Source organism: Babylonia areolata, chromosome 1 (assembly GCF_041734735.1).
Source record: "Babylonia areolata isolate BAREFJ2019XMU chromosome 1, ASM4173473v1, whole genome shotgun sequence".
NCBI classification, from domain to species: Eukaryota; Metazoa; Mollusca; class Gastropoda; order Neogastropoda; family Buccinidae; genus Babylonia; species Babylonia areolata.
Window position 1 is genome coordinate 70,402,891 of NC_134876.1, and position 19,978 is coordinate 70,422,868.

General features: G+C 36.5%; 2 protein-coding genes across 3 annotated transcripts in view; one reads left to right on the top strand and one right to left on the bottom strand.

Moving 5' to 3' along the window:
- The window catches only part of LOC143286677 (general vesicular transport factor p115-like), a 28,410-nt gene extending 18,707 nt beyond the window's left edge, over window positions 1–9,703 (bottom strand). The window contains exons 1-8 of one of the 2 annotated variants that reach the window (XM_076594319.1): window positions 9,581–9,690; window positions 4,536–4,628; window positions 3,716–3,780; window positions 3,311–3,384; window positions 2,679–2,779; window positions 1,971–2,129; window positions 1,235–1,355; window positions 61–327 (exon numbers count right to left, since the gene is read on the bottom strand). In XM_076594319.1, the coding sequence (XP_076450434.1) occupies window positions 61–327; window positions 1,235–1,355; window positions 1,971–2,129; window positions 2,679–2,779; window positions 3,311–3,384; window positions 3,716–3,780; window positions 4,536–4,628; window positions 9,581–9,652 (952 nt within the window). In that variant the 5' untranslated portion in view covers window positions 9,653–9,690. Of the gene's footprint in view, window positions 1–60; window positions 328–1,234; window positions 1,356–1,970; window positions 2,130–2,678; window positions 2,780–3,310; window positions 3,385–3,715; window positions 3,781–4,535; window positions 4,629–9,580 lie in introns of both variants that reach the window. The other variant, XM_076594330.1, reaches the window with a different exon arrangement.
- A 3,370-nt stretch (window positions 9,704–13,073) lies between these two features.
- Window positions 13,074–18,384, top strand: LOC143293393 (very long chain fatty acid elongase 4-like). Its single transcript, XM_076604215.1, has 3 exons — window positions 13,074–13,218; window positions 14,584–14,733; window positions 16,981–18,384. The coding sequence occupies exons 1-3, from the start codon at window positions 13,075–13,077 to the stop codon at window positions 17,416–17,418; spliced, it is 732 nt and encodes a 243-aa protein (XP_076460330.1). The 5' UTR covers window position 13,074; the 3' UTR covers window positions 17,419–18,384.
- The last annotated feature ends 1,594 nt before the right edge of the window (window positions 18,385–19,978 follow it).

Below are 19,978 nucleotides of genomic sequence, written 5' to 3' on the forward strand. Positions count from 1 at the left end.
CAATCTGGTTTCTTTCTCTTTTTTATCGTTATGTGTTTGTTGTTGTTTTTTTAAACTTACTACACTGATTCATGACTTTCTGACAAGCCACAGTCTGATTTTGTGGGCTGCTGGGTGACACAAGGGTTCGAACCAGCTGCAGCATCAGATGAATGTTGGTGACTTTCTGGGCCGACCAGCCCATCTGCTTGTTCTGTGCGGCGCTGTCCAGCTCAAAGAAGGGGGTGAGACGCTGGATATAGCTGCCCTCCTTGAAGAAGTTCTGGTTGGAGGAATTGTTCTTCAGGAGATTCAGGAGCAGCAGCAAACAGTCCTCCACAACAATGCCTGAAACACAGAGATTGTGTAGCCATATGAGAAAGCTGTAAGCAAAAAACATGCTTTGTCAGTGTGAAAACAAAGCTGATATTCTATTTCTCTCTTCATGCCATAAATCATACTGAGTGAGGGGACCAGGAAGGGGGAAATGGGACGTCTGCAACATTCATAAATTACTGAAAACTAATACAACATACAGCTTTTTCTTTCCATTTCCAAAAATCAGCCTGTGGTACTGGATAAGTATCATATCAATACACATAAAAATTATATCAAATCAACACACAGGCTTAACTATGGTCTTTATATCTACATACTGAACATCAAACTTGTACATCTCACCAATCAATTGCCTCAACACTTTCAAATATATTATCTCTGAACATTAAAAAAATTCCTATCTCTGAACATTCAAAATGGTAAGTACATAACTCATTTCTCCTATCCTTTAGAATCAGTCAACAAAAATGCAGAAAGCATCAAGAAGACCTACATTTTTCCTATCCTGTAGAATCAGTCAACAAATATGCAGAAAGCATCAAGAACACCTCATCTTCACATAAATTAATACAAAATCATTATTGAAAAAAAAAAATCGAAGCATTAAACGCAAGGAGCTGCCATGGCAGAATCTGATAGGCACTTGACTTCTAATCCAGTGTTCACCACTGATTATGGTTCAAGTCCAATTTTCAGCATGGTGGTGTGCCCATGGTAAAGAAACCTTACTCCAATTTTTCTCACTCCGCCCAGGTGTGAACAGGTACCTGACTTTGGTTGGGGAAGGTTAAAACAGCAGAAAGTGAGGACTGGGCCAAACCTTTATATGCCAAGCCTTAGTCACACTGGATATGAATTCACTGTCCTGATTGCCAAAAAATTCTATGGGACCTGAACCTTTAAACTTACACCTCACCTCCATCACTGGATCCTTCCTCCACAATGATGTCCAAGATTCTCTCAAAAGCATTCTCAAAAGCCACAATCTTCTGGATGTTGGCGTGCCCCTTTGTCAACTGGTTCAGCAGCAGTAAGGCCTGTTCACCACCATCACATCACTAATAACACAGATATTCTGAATGCCTTTGCTCTGCCATAAATGCACAGAATACCCAACAATAGTCATTTGAACATGTCAATACATAAGTGCACAATCTTGTACATAAACTATATTGTCCATGAAAACAAAAACAGAAAATATTTTTGATCACATGAAAATACAGCATTCATTCCTTGACAGCAGCATGGCCAAATGTAAGAAAAATCCAATTCATTATGGTATCATCTAAACATCCAATAAAATTATAAAATATGCTACTGAGGATATTTGAGATTTTAGGTTGTCCTCTGCATACATCCTTAGACATGCTGCTAATACAATTATTTTATCCCCTTTTTCCTGTCTGTCAGGATCTGACCTTTCTCTTCTTGCTGGCACTTACTGGCACATCCCTTTAAGAGATGACTTTTTATTATTCTAATCTTAAAACAAAATCTTTCTTCTGTTATGCTGAATGAAGTCTTTGAGTCCAACAACAGTGTTCATGTTGAACAAAGTTGATCAGACTGTCTCACCTCACCAACTTAATGCCATTCACTTATGATTCAGATTCAAGCCATTCCACTTAGCTTCACTTCCCCTTCACACCTACATCATTCCTGATGATTTCTCTGCTGTCTGACAAAAGGTCCATCAGTTTGGAGACTGCCATGGGAACCACCAGAAGGCACTCCTGAAGATCTTTGGGACGGTTCGTTAACAGCACCGTCAGCAGACGAACAGTGGGCCACCGCACATGAAAATCATATTCCTGTACAAAGAACATTTTCATGAATGTATCAACACATACAGAATGCCGCATCATACAAACAGACAACAAAACATCAAAGAATTGGCAAATTAGAAGTCCCAATATATATATATATATATATATATATATATATCTCACAGCCCTCTATTACCATCCACTTCTAAAGAAACTTTTCAACTCACCCAACTGTCATTGCATAAATATAATCAACAGTATTATAGATCTTGCCTTCATTCATAAACTACTCAAGACTTTTCAGTAAAACGAGCTTCGGTTCAATGATCTGGCATAAACATTAAGGCAAGGTTTTGACAACCACGATCTGGCCATCTTCTGGAAACTTTTAGTCAAGAGTAAATTTTCCATGATTTGGCTCTCTTCAGCAAATCTTTTGTGATCACACACTTGTGAAAAACAACAATATTTATGAATCATTCTATACTCTGACAGTCTTCAGAAAATCTGAGAGAGAAAAAAGAAGATCAGACACCATTATGTTCATACACATGATTATAATGTGTCTCCAAGATTTATGGTCTTTTGACTCACCTCCAGAAGAGACACAAGCAGCACCACATTCTCATGCTTCTTGATGAAAATCTCTGTGAACTGTTCTCCAAGGTCAACTGATTCTTGGCTTGGCATTTCATCTACCACAACAAAAGACACATGGAATGTGAAGACTGCATCACTGTCAACCACTCAACAGCAAAATGGTCGCATGTCTTTATCAAAAGCCTTGTGAGACTTTCTAAGTGTATTCTATGTTGATCCAATGCCTGATACTGGTGCGAGTGGAATTTAAATATCAGTGGTGAGAGTGTGGAATTTTAAATACCAATAATGTCATTAAGTGAAAACAGCACTAAAACAAGTATAGTTCCATCACATAATGTAGCAAAAGGCAAACAGTAAATGGTAAAAAGAATAAAGCATGTCTCTGTCTACTCTTAGCAAATGATCATTTGTCTGCAGTATAAGTATTTCATATATTCATCATGTGTAGATCTTTATGAATTACAGTGAGGCAATAATGCATATGTGAAAAGAAATCTTAGCAATGGAACGCTCTTTCAGTACACAAATCACATAGGAAGAAAAGACAGATGAACTACACATATCAATACATCTATAAAAAGGTAAGAAATAAACACAGATTTCTGTTAGCACAACACTCTCACCATTTTCTGAAGGTTCATTGGACATCACATGATGCAAGGTGTCCAGTGCATAGCCTGTGATTTCTGCGTCACCCCTGCACAATATCCAGTTTTCCCTCATGAAGTACTATTTGTAATTATATTTTATCAACGTCATTCATACACATGAACAAAATCATGCACATACACAAACCATTTATATCATACCACACACATATCAATTCATTTATATCACACATAAACTCATGTTTGGCTTTCATGTTCTGCACCCCTCTCCTTTCCAGAAATCTTTCAGAAAACTTCAGGTAACATTCAATCCTCCACTCTACAAACACTTGTATTTATGCCCTGTCTCTCTCCGTCTCTCTCATGCATGACACACACACACACACACACACAGAGAAAAATTCAACTAGTCACACCTACCTGTCTGTTTCCAGAACCTTGACCAAAATATCCATTGCCTGTGTTCCAATTTCCAGGCGGAATTTCTGCCAACATACATGTGTCTATTCATGTCAAAATTTTTCTTTATCATGCTGAAAGATATGTTAATGTGTTTGATGAAATACATACTGTCAAAGATCCTGTAATCCATGTAAGCCTTCAGTGGTTTGTGGAGTAATAACTATAAATACAATCAGCAAGCAGCAATCACCAAAAAATGGAGTTAATGTAAACCTGTCAAATAATGTCAATTATCTGAAGTGACTTTACACAATAGATTCAGCCCATAAAATTGATGAATATAACAGAAAAAAAAAAGAAAAAGAGAGGGAGGCTTAAGTTAGAGACCCACTGATGCATCAATCACATGGAAAAAAAGAAAAAAAAGAAAAAAAGAAAAAAAGAGAGCAGCAGTATTATCCACACCTTTACGTCTTCAACATATGAATAAATATATATCCATTTTACAAGCTAAACAACTGTACTGAAAATCAGGATTATCAACATCTCTACATCTTCAATACATAAAGTTCTATCACACATCATCCAAACCAAGTGAGAAAAGCAAAGACCCACAAAGAGCACATTACCTACTTAATCCTTAAAAGCAATTATGGACCAGAAAAGACAACAATACTGTACAGCTGATAATCTATTCTCATTCTGTAACAGACAATATAAGTACAACATCCCTATATGATCTCTCATTGTTTAGGAAATCAATACAAAATCTCTTTAAAAAAAAAATATATATATATAAACAAATAAATGTAGAGAAAGTATATTGAGCTCATTTTACCTTGGACAGTGATTTAAGTGCACGAACTGCATCTCTCCGATCCTCCAACAGTGAAGATGTCTGAACTCTGTCACAAAGTCTTTCAATCTGAAACTCATAAACAAAGGAATACATTGCTTATACATGCATGCAAAATATGTCACAAAAAGTTACTTCTACAAGCATAAAAAAAAAAGAAGTCTTGGTTCACTTACAACCTTACAAACTGATATGCACTGATAGTGGGGACTGGGGGGTTAGGAGCAGTGAATAATAAATACAAGTCCAGATGTCTAGAGTTTTCCATAAAAAAGAAGTAATAGAATTAGAAGTGTCAATATAAATACACACACATACATACAATACAAGAGAGAGAGAGAGAGATACATACATACATATATCTATCTATATATATACACAAGAAACATTTCAAAACATTTCAAAGGTTTGAACATATACTGCATTTGGTGAAATGTAAATCAATGCTCATTAATTATAAGAATTTTATTTTGTCTGGTTTCATAATTTATGACAAGACAGAATAAGAATAAAATACATACTTTCAGGTCTGGTGGCTTCTACTATGTATTTCAGGTCTAATTCAGTAACTGATTCGGTATGTTAAGTGGCTGGCCTCTTCAGTTACCTTTCATTTCTCAGAACACCTCTTTAGAATTGTTATGCATGGATGTGTATGAGTGGGTGTGTGGATGGGGGTCACATGCAGGTGCTTCTAATAAATCTGGATGTCAATCTTGTCTTATAGAGTGCTGTGTGACAATACTAACTCAGTGCATGCATGTGCTTCTCATGATTCTATGGGTTTTTTTAAAAATTTTATTTATTTATCTTATCTAATACAGTGTAATGTGACATTACTTAAGTTCATTAATGGTTCCACTTTCACTTTAAAAGCAACAGAAATGAACCTCCTTCCATAATTTTGCACTTAAACTCTGTGTGTGTGTCACTCACAGAGTGAGTGTGTCACTCTGTGTGTGTGTGTGTGTGTGTGTGTGTGTGTGTGTGTGTGTGTGTGTGTGTGTGTGTGTGTGTGTTGTGTGTCAGGAAGAGAGAGAGAGAGCAAGAGCGACAGCGAGAGAGAGAGAGAGAGCGAGCGACAGCGAGAGAGAGAGAGAGAGAGTCCACACATGCATGCATTATAAGAAATAACAAATGTGTCACTGTGTGAGTTCTGACTATTAGATGTTGGGTACACGACTGACAAGATTACACACTGACTTTTGCTATTGTCAAATAAGATAACAGTAAGGATCTACACCCTGTAGACTTTGTTCAGACTGAGTGGAATCTGACCTAATCCAAAACATTATTTCAAGACAGATTCTAAAAACAAGTGACTGCTTTAGTACATGATATACAAGTTTCTCTTTACTGCTTTGTATTTGTCTTCACTACTTGTCTTTGATTTTGAATAAAATTTATGATATATTTCTTAATAATAAAGTTATCATTAATCCAAAACAACGTATTGTATAAAAATAATAGCAAAGTAAATATATACCAATGCATCAAATTCTCATACTGATTATTCATGATACTGTCAAAAAGTAAAGAGTGAACAATATGACCTATGATTTATCTCCATTGCTATGGGGAAAAAATCAATGTGGAAATTAACACTAGTACACAGTGGCTCAGACAAACCAACTTATAATATTGGTCAAAATGGTCACAAGGTAACAAACTCTGCACATGTGGACAACTCAGGACTGGCTCCCCATTCAAGCATGAATACAATACAAACTTTCAGTCCTTTCTCACAATTTCTTCACTGATTCTTGTCCTCTCTATCTTTCGGATATCTACTTTCTGTCTATACACCATCCTGCCAGCTTCATTCTTCAAATGACAAGCACATATTGTCTCTATTCCAAAGATTCATACAAAAACTTATGGTGAATGTTCCTTTTCTTTTGTTTCAACTAAAGAGTGGAATTCACTACCCTCACACCTCCATTACACCCAAATACCCGCATTCAAGAGAGCACTCAAAACATCTTTTCAAATTGCATTTTTCTCACTGAAACTTTTTTCCATCTGCATATGCTTGCTGTGATTCTATTGCTGGATGTACTTTTTTTTTTATTGAGTTGTATGCATTTGTGATGATTTCAGTGTGTTTTTCATTCCTTGGTGTTTATTTTATTTTCTTCTTTATTCATCTATTTTTTGACAATGATGAATGTGATGTGCTCTGTTTTGCTGTGATTTGCACCTGCGTGATTTGGGACTGTGATGGTGCCTGTGTTGATTTTAAAATTTTTATGTCATTTTTTCTTACATATGTATATTTTAGCCAATGTCATGTGAGACAGTGTTGACTTTGTACATATTTTTGTGTCAGTTAGTCTCAAATTTGTATATCTTATTGTAAAACCTGGTGAGCCCCATCTAAGATGGGGGTACTGCGCTGTATAAGTCTGCATTTATTATTATTATTATTATTATTATCAGTGTGAAAAGGCTCACTCTGACTTCACTGTCTCTATCACTGACTTAACCTTTCGTTGTGGTCAAGTGCATTATAAGAAAAATGGTAGTGCTGACAATAAATCATTAAATGCAAGCAATTCTTATAGCGAGAATGCTGAAAACATTATAATTTACCAAAGGAAAAGCCTCAGACATACTAGAACTCAACATCATTTCATTATCACCATGGATTATCACAAATGTGGAAAGTCATTCCCTTCAACGAACTCTGTGTGTATGCGTCTTGGTCAGCAGTCACAAACACAGTTGCATACACTTCTGCAATTGTTCAGTCATTTTGCATCTTGATAGCTCTGCATAAACTCACAGAGGAAAGTCATGGTGTTTATCCCTCTGCCTATTATGACAGCTGAAATACCAAGTGCTTTTATTTCATTGTTGAATCAGTATGTAAAAAATGCAACATGGCTCATATATGTCGATAGAAGCAACTATATTAGATAACTCACTTCTTGTTTCAGGGTCAATATACATTTAAATGGGCATGTGATCAGAATACGGACAGTTTCTATTCTTTAATCAATGCTCTGTCAGTTTGGTGGAGAGGTCTCAGAAGGCTGTCTAGCCTGGGGTTCCAGCTTGTATAGGTGGTATCCAGCCTGGAAACTTGATACATCTAATGACCACCTAATGGACTTTGACTCACTGAGACAGGATTAGACAACAATGAACAATGTGTAGTGATGCATCTTAATTTTTGCAGACTTACGACATGCGACCAAACTATCAATAAATTTCTTATTCTAGTTTTATCTAACTGGCAATTTCATCAGTCTGGCCCATTATCTGCCATTTATTCTCTAAGTGCCCTAAAAGGGCACTTTATAAATGTATATTATTATTATTATTATATCATTATCAATTACAATGATACTGACTGCGTCTTTTAATCTACTGACCAGTCAGTGGTGCCTAACACTGACTTCTGATTTTACTGTCCAGTCAGCAGTTCCAAGGAAGTAACACTGTTAACCCGGAGAGCGCGATGAGCCACGATCGTGGCTTTCCCGGTAAAGTGCGATGGGCCACGATCGTGGCTCTGTTTACATAAGGTCCGACATCGTACGGCTATGCTCAGCAGCCTTCGTAAAACTGCCTCGTTCTGGTGTTACTGCCTCCCTGCTTGTGTTTGCACAAACTTTGACCGAGTTTATAAGTCCAGATCTTCGTATTTTTTGTAAACAATGAGTGACACTGAAGTTGACAAAGCTCAGGAAATGAGTGACCTTGTCACTAGTGATGATTCATTTGCTGACAGGGATTCTGGTGAATACGGCTTTGTTATTTTGACACTTGGGCATGCTGGCTTGCTTGTTGTTCATTCAGTTTTGTGTCTCCAGCCACAAAAACTGGGGGGTGGGTGATGGGGGTGGGGAGGGGTGGTAAAATGGGTTAGGCATGGGTCTATTGCGTTTTCTTGACCAAATCAAGCTAGAAAACTGGAAATTATTTTGATTTAAAGCATTCTTGCTGCTTTTGAAAGCAACATGAGCTAAAAGAAAACATTTATTTCTGTTTTTGCCTGTGATTGCATAAAGTATTGTAGATGTGCGCGTGCGTGGCGTCGGTGGGTGTGTCTCAAACAAATAATACAGTGCTTATAATTTCATTGTTTCAGTTATATTCATTTCATGATTCTGCAGCCAGAACATTTTCTGCACAGTTTAATGCCAATTTTGAGATTTTGACTCTGTAAAAGATGTGAAAATACCTATAAACATTGTGGTTGACGTTTTTGGAAAACAAGTTTGCAAAATTTGTTGTTTATATCCTGTGGAATATCTCCAACTACTTTCAAGGTACAGCCTTTTTCTTACTTTTATCTGATTCTTCATTCACTCTACTTTCCAAAAATGTATAGGTTTACCTATTTATTCTTACTGATAAGCATACAAATGCCCCAAATCAGAGCACAGGTAGCGGAGGCAAACTATCCCTTTGTTTTAAGCATGATTTCTGTAAGTATGTTTTATTATATCCAGCACTTTGAGGGTTAAATCTAATTTCACTGAACTGCAAAAGCTTTCTGCTATTCTATTGCATTGCCACAAATCTTGAGTAAAACAGCATATGTTTCTCACTCAGCTATAATTCTAATCAACAATGGATTACAAAACAGGCATGTGCACATTAATTTTGATATGTGTGGTTGAGTATGTTGGTGTGTGCATGTGATTGTATACCTGTATATGTACGTCAAGTGCGGTACAGGTTCACAGGGAGTATATGAGAATCCAAGGATGAGTGCAACCACTTGGAGTGTCTACTCTTCTGTATATCACTATATGTGTGTGCTTGCATGCATGTGTGCGTATCTGAGTCTGTTTTGGACGCAGTTAAAAACAGATGAAGGAAAGTCTCTTCCCCACACATTCCAATCTCGTCTGCTTCAGATGATGAGTTTTCTTCTGCTATTCCGTTATCTTCGCAACGGGAGTTAGCACATTCAGTTACCACACAGGTGAATAACTGCGCATACCAAGCCCACGATGAAAATCTTTGAACAAAACTATACACGCAATGAATTTAAAGTGTTTTTTTTCTGTTACCGTCTCTGCACCAGAAGGCTGTTCGCCTCCTTGTTGAGGACCAAGTGGCAGCAAGTTTCGGAAGTAGTCCATTTTGCAGTCGTGTCTTCCGGAAGAAACGCATGCGCATCGACGTGGCCATTGTCCCACAATTCATCTGTACAAGAAGTGGACAGAATCAGGAGCCTTTCAAAACCATAACCGGCAAACTCAATAACTTTAGAAAAGGTACATAGTAAATTTGTTTTATTTTTGAAAAAAAAGTGATCATCCAGTATTTACTGAATTTCACCAAGAAAAATCGCGAACATGATTTGTGAAAGATTGCGAACCATATGCCTATGTTCCTCACAGAAAAAGAGTCAGACCAGAGGCACATGAAAAAGTTTAAACTTTAAAACGGCGGTGTCGTATGAAATTCGTTTACACGGTGTTCGATGGCTTGGAACAAATCAGCCGTCTGATTCTGTTTCTCTAGCTGATTTTGGGGTAATATAACATCCTAAATTCTGGGACCAGTTGCATTGTGACGTGCCTTTGCACTGGCATATTGCTCTGGTTTTCTCCCACAAGTAAGCTGGTCGATACCATCATGGTGACAGTAACCATGGCAAGGCAGATGTCAAGGGATGATCAGCAACAAAAATGTATAAAGAAACAAATTATGTCAGAAAACGCATTTGCTGCTTTAAACATTGGATGCCATGCACTGATGCAGTGTATGAATTTAGATCCATGGGCGAATCTCCATTTTTTTGTTTGTTTGTTTTTTTGTTGTTTTTTTTTTTGTTTCAAACATTAGATAAAAGATAAAAAGTAGTCGGTTTTTTGTTTGTTTGTTTTTTTCTAATAAAAAGCAGTTGACGTACTTTCACCAGCTGACCAAGTGACATTTTTTTTTTTCATTTAACAATATATCTATTCATGTCTTACAAATGATAAAATTCAGATAAAGCATCGTCATCATTTCACCGGTTTTTTGTTATTGTTTCTTTACCTGCCTTGCCATGTGACCACAGTTGGGTGTGGTCTGTATTGGTGTTTTGTGTGTGTGTGTATGGGGGTGGGGGGGTGGGGGGGGGGGGGTTGTTGGGTTTTTTTCACTTCTTAAGTACACTGTTCATCAATTTTGTTACTAAGCAGCAAGAAAAAGAGAAAGATCAGCCTATTGACTTGCAAACATACTAATCAATATAAAACTGAGGGCATGCCAACAATAAATAAAGTACATAAATGTACATGTAACATTACATTAGATTTATGTAATTATGAAATCCATAAATAATATATGTATATGTTGAGATTTAGCTTCTTAATGTAAGGGTACAGCCCAATAAAACATAGGGGTTTGGGGGGGTGCATTTTACTTATGAATACAATTTATTTGATGGATGTTCTAATGTTGTGCAATACGTTATTGTCTTAACGTGTGTGTGTGTGTGTGTGTGTGTGTGTGTGTGTGTGTGTGTGTGTGTGTGTGTGTGCATTTTACATTTCCTTTATATACAATTTGTTTGTTAGATTTTTTTTTTTTACATTGTTGTACACTACCTTGCCTTAACATGTGTGTGGGTGGGGGTGAGGGTGAGAGTTAAATATTTATATTTTATTTGCTGGATATTTTCTTTTGGTATACATTGTTGTGCAATACTTTATTATCTTAATGTGTGTGGCCGTGTGGGGGTGGGGGGTTGTTTTAGTCAGCTACTGAGAGGTTTTATCTGACTTGTTTTAGTGTATTGTATGGTACATATGTTCATTTTCATGTTGGTGTCTACAACGAGCCTGTGATTGCACACATATAATTTCTATGTGGATTAATAAAGTGTTTTTTAATTTGAATTTGAACATTCCTTCTGATAAAAAGTATCCCATGCAACATTGGAAGTATTAATGAATTAGTTTGCTTAGTCTAAAGGGAATAAGGGAATCCATTTACATAGAAGATATTTACAAAAATGAAAATGCAGACTTTAGACATACATATTTATCAGGTGACAATCTCTTGTGAACATTGGAAAAATTTGGACACTACATAATGAAATGAAATTTATCACTGACAGTATTCATGCCACATTTTTGACAGATATGGCATACTCTTGAAATTCCATTTACCAGCCCTGTTTCAGTTGGTAAACAGTTATTAGTACATTTAGGTTTGATTAATGAAGTTATGTTTTTAGTGGGTGATTGACCAGTGTATTTTTCTCTCAAATTTCTTTTTAGAGGAATTGAGACTTATTAGAAAATACAGGCAAACTATATATATATATATATATATATATATATATATATATATATATATATATATATATATATACACACATACATATGTGTGTGTGTGTGTGTGTGTGTACTGGTAGGCCTCATTCGGTCATGGCTGACCATGGATAGAGTATATCCGACCTAATGTCTAATTGGGCTGTCTGCTTGGACCAAGCAGCATTGCCTGTGACTATATTTTTAAAATTTTGCTGAGTCATACAGGATGCCTATTTGAGTGTGGCAACTTTGCAAATGGAATGAAACAATATCAGTCCATTACTTGCTTGTTTACATCCTTACAAATTTCATTCCATTTGCAAAGTTGCCATACTCAAATAGGCATCCTGTATGACTCAGCAACATTTTAAAAAAGCACTGTGCTTTTAGCCCATAAACTGTGACAGCCAGTCATGCGGAACACACAGAGAGCTAGAAGGCTATCATTGCCTCAGTGTGACTGTACTGTAGCTGTGTGGGTTTCTTGTGTGATTCATTTTCTGCCCAGGAAAGGTTTGTGTGTGATTTTGAGGTGCTTAACATTTGTTTGGAGTGTTGTATATTACCTTAAGCATCATATGTGTGTGGGGTTTGGTTGGGGAGGGGGGGGGGGGGTGAGAGGTAGGGGGACAATTGAGTGAGAGAGAGAGAGAGAGGGAGTTTGTGGATTAGGCAGAAAATTAAATGAATATTGGTTCAATGAATAACATTTGATAATGATGAAACTGTTTGTGTTAATTGTTGCATTGTAACTTCTAGCAGTTTGCTTTCCTGTTTGAAAAAAAAAGAGACTTTTATCAACTGGTGCATGGCTTATATTCATTGTTTAAAAGTCTGTGTGTCATATCTGCTTTTGCTGACATTATTCAATAAGTAACACTTATAGCAAGAATGTTCATCCTTCAAGAAAGTGAGTAATATTGTATATTTTAGACTGCATGTTCAATAAACAAGTAATAAAAAGGGGGTGGGGGGGGGCTGGGGGGGGTTATTGTACACTTCCCCTGTACTGTTCATGAGGGATTAACCCTGCAATTTATTTTTTTTAAGTCACAGATTTTGCTAAGTTATGTAGCAAATGAACTATTAAATTCTATATAGTTTGCCTTGGATGACTGTTTGAGGCTATAATGACTGACAGATGTTTAGATGATATTCAACAGAAAAATTGAATGTAAATATTGATTTGACCTAAAAAAAAAAAAAAAAAATCCACAGTATGTTGCTTTTGATGTTTTGGCAGATCTTCAAACATGGCTCTGACAGCAGCAGGCATGGCCTTTCTTGGGCAGCTATTAAAGCTGCAGACCCTCCCTTTGTTTGCTGGCTATCTTCTCATGGTGGCTTTGTCAGGTGTCTGGAAGCAAATGGTGCCTCCCTTCACAAACCTGAGGCCTGTGAGTTATGTTTACTTTTTTCTTTTTTTTCTTTTTTTTATTCCTTTGACTTATTTTTCGCCATACAGTAGCTTCATAGTTTATCAAATAAATGATGTCATGTAACATATTGGATTGGACTGGACACCTACTTTGGGAAATTGAAAGTGGAGTTGTGGTCCATTGACTTGGTAGTGGGTGGTTGTCAACAGGTTCCGGTCCCATATATGAACCAGGAATTTCACTCCTTCCACTGGATCCTGATTGGTGGTCTAGGTGCTAGTCTTTCAGTTGAGACAGTAAAGCAAGGTCCTGTTTGCAGCATGTACTTAGAGTGTATAAAAGAACTTATGGCAGTAAAAGGGTTGTCCCTGGCAAAATTCTGTACAAAAAATCCTTTCTGATAGTAAAACAGCTACACTTGGAAATGGGAAAAAATATAAGGGAGGTACTGTACTGTGGTGACACATTCTCTGTTGGGAGAGCAGCCCAAATTTCACAGAGAAATATGTTGTGAGAAAAAGTAACCTATGGAAATTAAAGATTTCTTCATAGATGAATTCTCCATTAAGTTTATGAATTTGTTTCAACATGTTGATCTATGGCAGAGAAAATAGTTCAGTTTCAAACAGAAATAGTTTTGAAACGTTCATAAGATTATTAGGCACAGTAGTAATATCTAAGTGACTTCTGTATGTTAATAAGTTTATGATTCAATAAAGATTTTCTTTTGATAGCTTTGGCATGCATTTAAAGAGAGTCTTCAAAAAAAAAAAGTGACATACACAAGAGGTCTTCAGATGCAGAAAACCACATGCATCGATGAGAAATAAGTAATTTCAGCATCTGTTGAAAACAGTCAGTCTGATTTTGATCTTGTTTTGAAATTGTGAGGCCAGTAATTTTATTTTCTTATGTTTAAAGCAGCTCTATGAAGCTATATGTACCAGTGCTGCATGACCAAAATTATACTCACAACGCAAATGATTCTGTCTGCCTGTGCTGTCACCAACAGCTCACAATGTTTGAGATATGTATTCATGAGATATGGACAAATTGGGTTGACTATCACCATCAGTTGGAATAATTGTTCATCTTCATTTTCACTAAATTGCAAAGAATCTTTCTTTTTAGACACTGACTTTGTTGAAAATTGACACTCCAAACCCATTGCAACAAGTTCCTAAATACTGGGTTATATGCCATGTCACTGAGGTTTGTTTATTTCAACCCTGGTTTGTCTTTTTTCTTCAGGCCAGGTTATTTTTTTAATTTTTTAATGCATTTGCTTTATCAACTTTTTATCTTTTTTTTAATTTTCATAAACAACTTATTCTTCTTGTTTGTAAATGTTATGGGTTTTTATTGTTGTTCTTTTCTCTCCAGTTGCTGATTGTGCACAACTTTGCTTGCTGCTTAGCCAGTGTGTGTACGTTGGGTGGTTTTGCGTACTGCATCTGGCAGAGTGGGTCTCTGTACAGCCGACAGACTTCCAGCACCCTGACAACATTCTTCACCCTCTACTGGCTGACCAAGGTACTGTGATGGGTTGTGGGCTGTACTGCTTTCACCCATGCAAGTGCTGTTTGTTTTGTTTTCTTTCTTTCATCCCTTTTCTTTTTGTTCTGTTTGTGCTCGTGTGTGTGTGTGTGTGTGTGTGTGTGTGTGTTATTTATTTTCTTTGTTTTAATCTGGTTTCATAATTTACTGCTTGGTTATTGTTTGGAGTTGTGAGTGTTTATTTTTGTTTTTGGTGTAAATATAAATTTAATTACACATACTTAACCGTGACACGCTTGTGCAGACCCGGCAGGGGTCTTATTCCTGTCCTGTGCAAACTACTACCTGCCTATGCGGACACACACACACACACACACACAATACATGTATTTTATGATGGTTGTTCTTTATATTCCCAAGTGAACATTTGGGAAAAGGGGTATGAATCTCATCTGGTTTATACACCTGAATTTTTTTTTTTTTAATTTAAGTTAATCCTTTCGCTGCCAGGAAAAGAAGATTTATGTGAAATCTGTTTGCCAGGGTTTTTTCACGCACACAAAAAAAACGGGTATAAATTTGTAAATTTTCAAAAAATTATGTGCTCTTTGTTATTGGAGAAAGACCCATAAAAGTGCATATTTTCTGAAAGGTAAATGAATAAAGAATACAAAACACATGATGTTTTTCCATTTTATATATTTTTAGTGAAATGCTGTTGTTTTGAAATCAGTGTTTTGTTTTTTGTCACATTTTCAACTTTGTCAAACATTAGTCAGGTAATTTGCACTAAAATATCATATTTTCTGGACAAATGGATATCTGTACACACAAAATCATACCAGAACAACCACAATAAAATTTTTTTTTACAGAGATAGATACATAATGCACTGTGACTTCTCCAAGTGATAATATGGATGTGAGGCCACGCCCCCTCAGTCTCCACCCCCCTCCTCTTCACTCTTCTCACATGGTCACTTTAACTACTTCTCATCAGACTATGTTAGCTGAGTGCCAAGAAAATCGCTCACACTGTGTCCTGCTAAAAATTTGGTCACTTTCTGTTGTCTGCTACACCTGTACAGCCGGCATCATTTACTGATAGTCATATCTTGGCCACTCTCTTGATTGCTCCCTTTATTTTCTATCAAATCATCCTGTGAATATTCACCACTGTCTTCTCCTTCGAAATTGCGCTTCAGTTCTTTCTGAGCATCAGCTAAAGAAAGCAATCTTGGTTGATTAAGTTCACCACGATCACATGTCTTGAGCACAGCATCAGTCCGACATTTTGTTGAGCGAGCGAGGAGAGGAGCCAGGCAAACACTACGACAGTAACCCAACCAAAACATTCAAATAAAGGACTGCCTCATGACGTAGATGGTGTTTCTAGCTATGAATAGAATCTAGAAAGATTCCCCAAGCTAAATCTGCCACTATTTTTGTCAGCGAACTGATTGCAAACAAGGGAAAAGTCAGAATATTTCAATGACGAGTTATCACATCATTTTGGTAGCCTAGGGGTTAAATGAACATTTGGGAAAAGGGGTCTCATCTGGTTTATACACCTGATTTTTTTAATTTTTATTTTATTTTATAGTTTTATATGGGTACTTTTCTTAGGATGAGAGGATTAAATGCAGATGGCTTAATTAGATGGCAAAGTCTGCTTTCAGCAGATTTTTACATATTCTTTTCAAGAATATTATTATGAACATTATCTTGTTAATAGTATCACCTTGGTTGAAGGCAATCTCCACATCACATCAGTCAGTATATCATAATGCTTTGACACAGACTTCAATGTCTAGCTTGTGTCAAACACTGACTAAGCTCAGTACTAAAGCTTTATTCATGCTATTATTTTGTGGGTATGTCAAACTTTGTATAACTACATGATACCAGCAAGAAAGCTTTGAATTGGTGAAAGCATTTAGACAAGATACTGTAGACACTTGCAGATTTTGTCACCTGGGGAGGCAGGTACATTTGTCATCATGATTTGCATTTCTTTGCATGGATTTTTAATTTGAGTGTGTGTGTGTGAGAGAGAGAGGGAGAGTATGCATTTGTGTTTGTGTATGAGCAAGCAAAGAGTCTGTATGTTGATTTGTGTAAGTGTATGTATGTCACTGTGTGTTTTTGTGTGTTTGTGTGCATGCACATAATGTGTGCACGTGTGTTTAAGTCGAGGAGTGTGAAAGAGAGAAGGATAGAGCGTGTTGTACAAACGTGCAAGCACAAACTGCCTGTAGCAATGCGTATCTGTTCCCTGCACCAGGTGGCAGAGCTGCTGGACACAGTATTCATGGTGCTGCGTCACAAAGTGCGGCAGATCTCCTTCCTGCACATCTACCACCACTCCAGCATGCTGCTGCTGAGTGAGCTGGGCGCCACCTTCTACCCCTGGCCTGCCATCGCCATCTTCCTGGCCATGAACTCCTTCGTGCACATTGTCCTCTACCTGTACTACGGCCTCACCGCCCTCAGTCCCGACAGCCCTCCAACCTGGAAGAAACAGATGACACAGATTCAGATCGCTCAGTTCTTTGTGGGCTTCGTCATTGCCGCTTTTGGCTATGCGTACTACAACTATTGCATCTACAGCATTCTTTATGGCATCACCATGACGTGGCTCTTCTCCAATTTTTATTACCACGCCTATGTTAAGAAACGGCCAGTGAATCCAGATGTAGTTCAGAATGGGAAAATTGACTGATTGGTCGAAATTTGTAAATCCTTTTTTCTTTTTTCTTTTTTGATTGGTTTCCAGGAAGTTTGAATTTTTTGTCATTCGGTTTCACTGGAATGTGTTCTTTTGTTGTTGTTTTTTAGATAGATTTTCTAGTTTGTGAAAATAGAGGTTTCAGTTTATGTTGAATTCTATTGTTCCATTCATTTTTGCAGTTATGCAAGATCATGTGTATATGCTTTGATTGTGTGTGCTTGTGATTTGTTACTATGTTCTAATATTTCCATGGGGTGTGGTAGTAAAAAAAAGCTGTCTTCTTAGCTCTATGTGTATATGTGTGTGTGCACACATTCGTGCACAAATTGCATGTAAAAATTGCAAAAACAAAAGGAATTTAACAGAATGCTTCCTTCCCCCTCATATTTTGCCTTGTCTTTGCCATGTGAGGTGTAGTTACAATTTCAATGTCAGTTATTTACAAACATTAATTTTGTTTCTCCCACAGAGACTTTTTTTGGTATTTATGACAGTGACACTATTTTGTGTTCTCCTAGACACTCAACCACAGCATATGTTTGTGCTTTGTGATGTAACTGCTTGTCAAAAAAGATTGTTGACAATTTGTAACCAGCATCTGTGTTCAAGAATGGATCGGACTAGTAATTCCCACAGCCCATTGTGATTTTTCCTCTGGAACCTTGGTCTCTCTTGCCATTGTTTTACTCTCTTTTCAGAAGATATAACCTTTTTTTCCATTTAAAAAAAAATTTTTTATTTCAAGTATGTTATTACTATATTTGTAATGTATGAAACTGTGTGTGACTATGTCCATGCTTTATCATTTTCAGGAAGAACTGGTAATAAGCTGGTATGAAAGTGGATATGTGTTTGTTTTGTTTTGGATTTGTTTTGTTTGTGTTTTTTGCTTTGATTTTCATTTTTAGATGGTTTTATTTTTGTTGTTGCTCTTATTGGTCATTGTTTTTTGTTTGCTTTTTTTTTTTTGCTTTTTTTCCCTTAATTTTATGCTATTGTCTTTTGACGATAAGAAACTTATGAAACATTACACAAACAAAAGATGTATTTTTATACATTATTTTCAAATTGTGTTATATGGATATGTATGATGAATCCTATTAAGAAGGTAAACAATGTTGTGCTTGTGCCATCATAAACAATAATAAAAGGTCTTTTCATGAGAGGTTGTGTTTTGTAATGAAATAGTATCTTCGTGAACAAGTTGTTGAATGAATCAAAATAACCAACCAAAAATGTTTCCATCAATATTTCTGGCACTGAGTACGTATGGCATATCATCCTCACTGTTAAGAGTAAGATCCTGATATTTCAGGGAGAGCAAAGATAAACTTCTTATGCATCATGCAAATTGAAATTGATTTTTACATTTTCTTTTCCTTGAATAGTAATGGTTTTTATTATACATTTTCACTTTTAAATGAACATGCTAGAATGTTAACTTGTTATTCACTGCTATGTTTGTTTGTGACAAGTTGAATTTATTTTTCCTGTGACAATGAACCATGATATGATACAGAACAACATTGTTACCGTTTTGCTTTTCTTGAGTTCCAGTTGATGAACATACAGCTGAAGAAAATTTGGTTTACCTCCCTTTGTATGCCTTGTACATTTCTTATTTCAAAGAAATCAGATGTCAGGATTCAGCAAAGCAAAGATTTTTTTTTTTAAACTAAAACAAAATCAAATCAGAAATGTTTGAAAAATCAAAAAATGATGTGCATGAGAAAAGTATTCCTTTTATTGTAATGATTTAGAATCAAATGACCAAATCTACCAATAAAATTCTGTTGAATACCAGTTGTTCAAGACAGCATTTAAGTTAATCCGTCTTCTGTTAGCTATATTTTATGTTTGTTGATCGGCCACACTTTGTATAACGGTTGTTGATTTGCTGTCTAAATGATCAGTGGTGGCCCAGTGGTTAGATCACATGACTAGGAAGCAAGGGTCCCAGGTTCAGTTTACATGGGAACTGGGATTTTTACATCCCTCTCCCCATTCTCCCCTTCGCTGAAAGGTTGATTGGTGATCTGTGTGTGACTGGTGATCTGTGTGCTAGTCTGTCAGATGAGGCCACAAACCCTAGTTCTGTGTTGCAGTATGGATTTAGTGCATGTGAACAAACCCAAGGCAGCAACAGGATTATCTTAGACAAAATTTCTTTGAAAATTCTAGTTTGATGCAGGTACAAATTTAATACGCATGCAGTCTGGGATAAAGAAAAAAACAATATAGTTTGTATTGCATCACAATAATATTCTGTCTCCCAGGAGACCACCTTTAATTTCACAAAATAACATCAGTTGTGGACAGGAAGAAATACAGTTACTGATTTAATGGTTTTCTTGCTGTTTATTTTTTCTGTTTTTTGACAATTCTTCATACATGTCTGCACATTAGGGTTTTATCATAAATAACTCAGAGGAGATTTGTTTCTTATTTCCCATAGTGATTTTTAATGGTTCTCAGGTTACAGTTGTACAACAGTGAAATTTTGGGAGAGGAGGGATCTTGGCTCTGATTTTTATTTTCTAAATATAGTTGG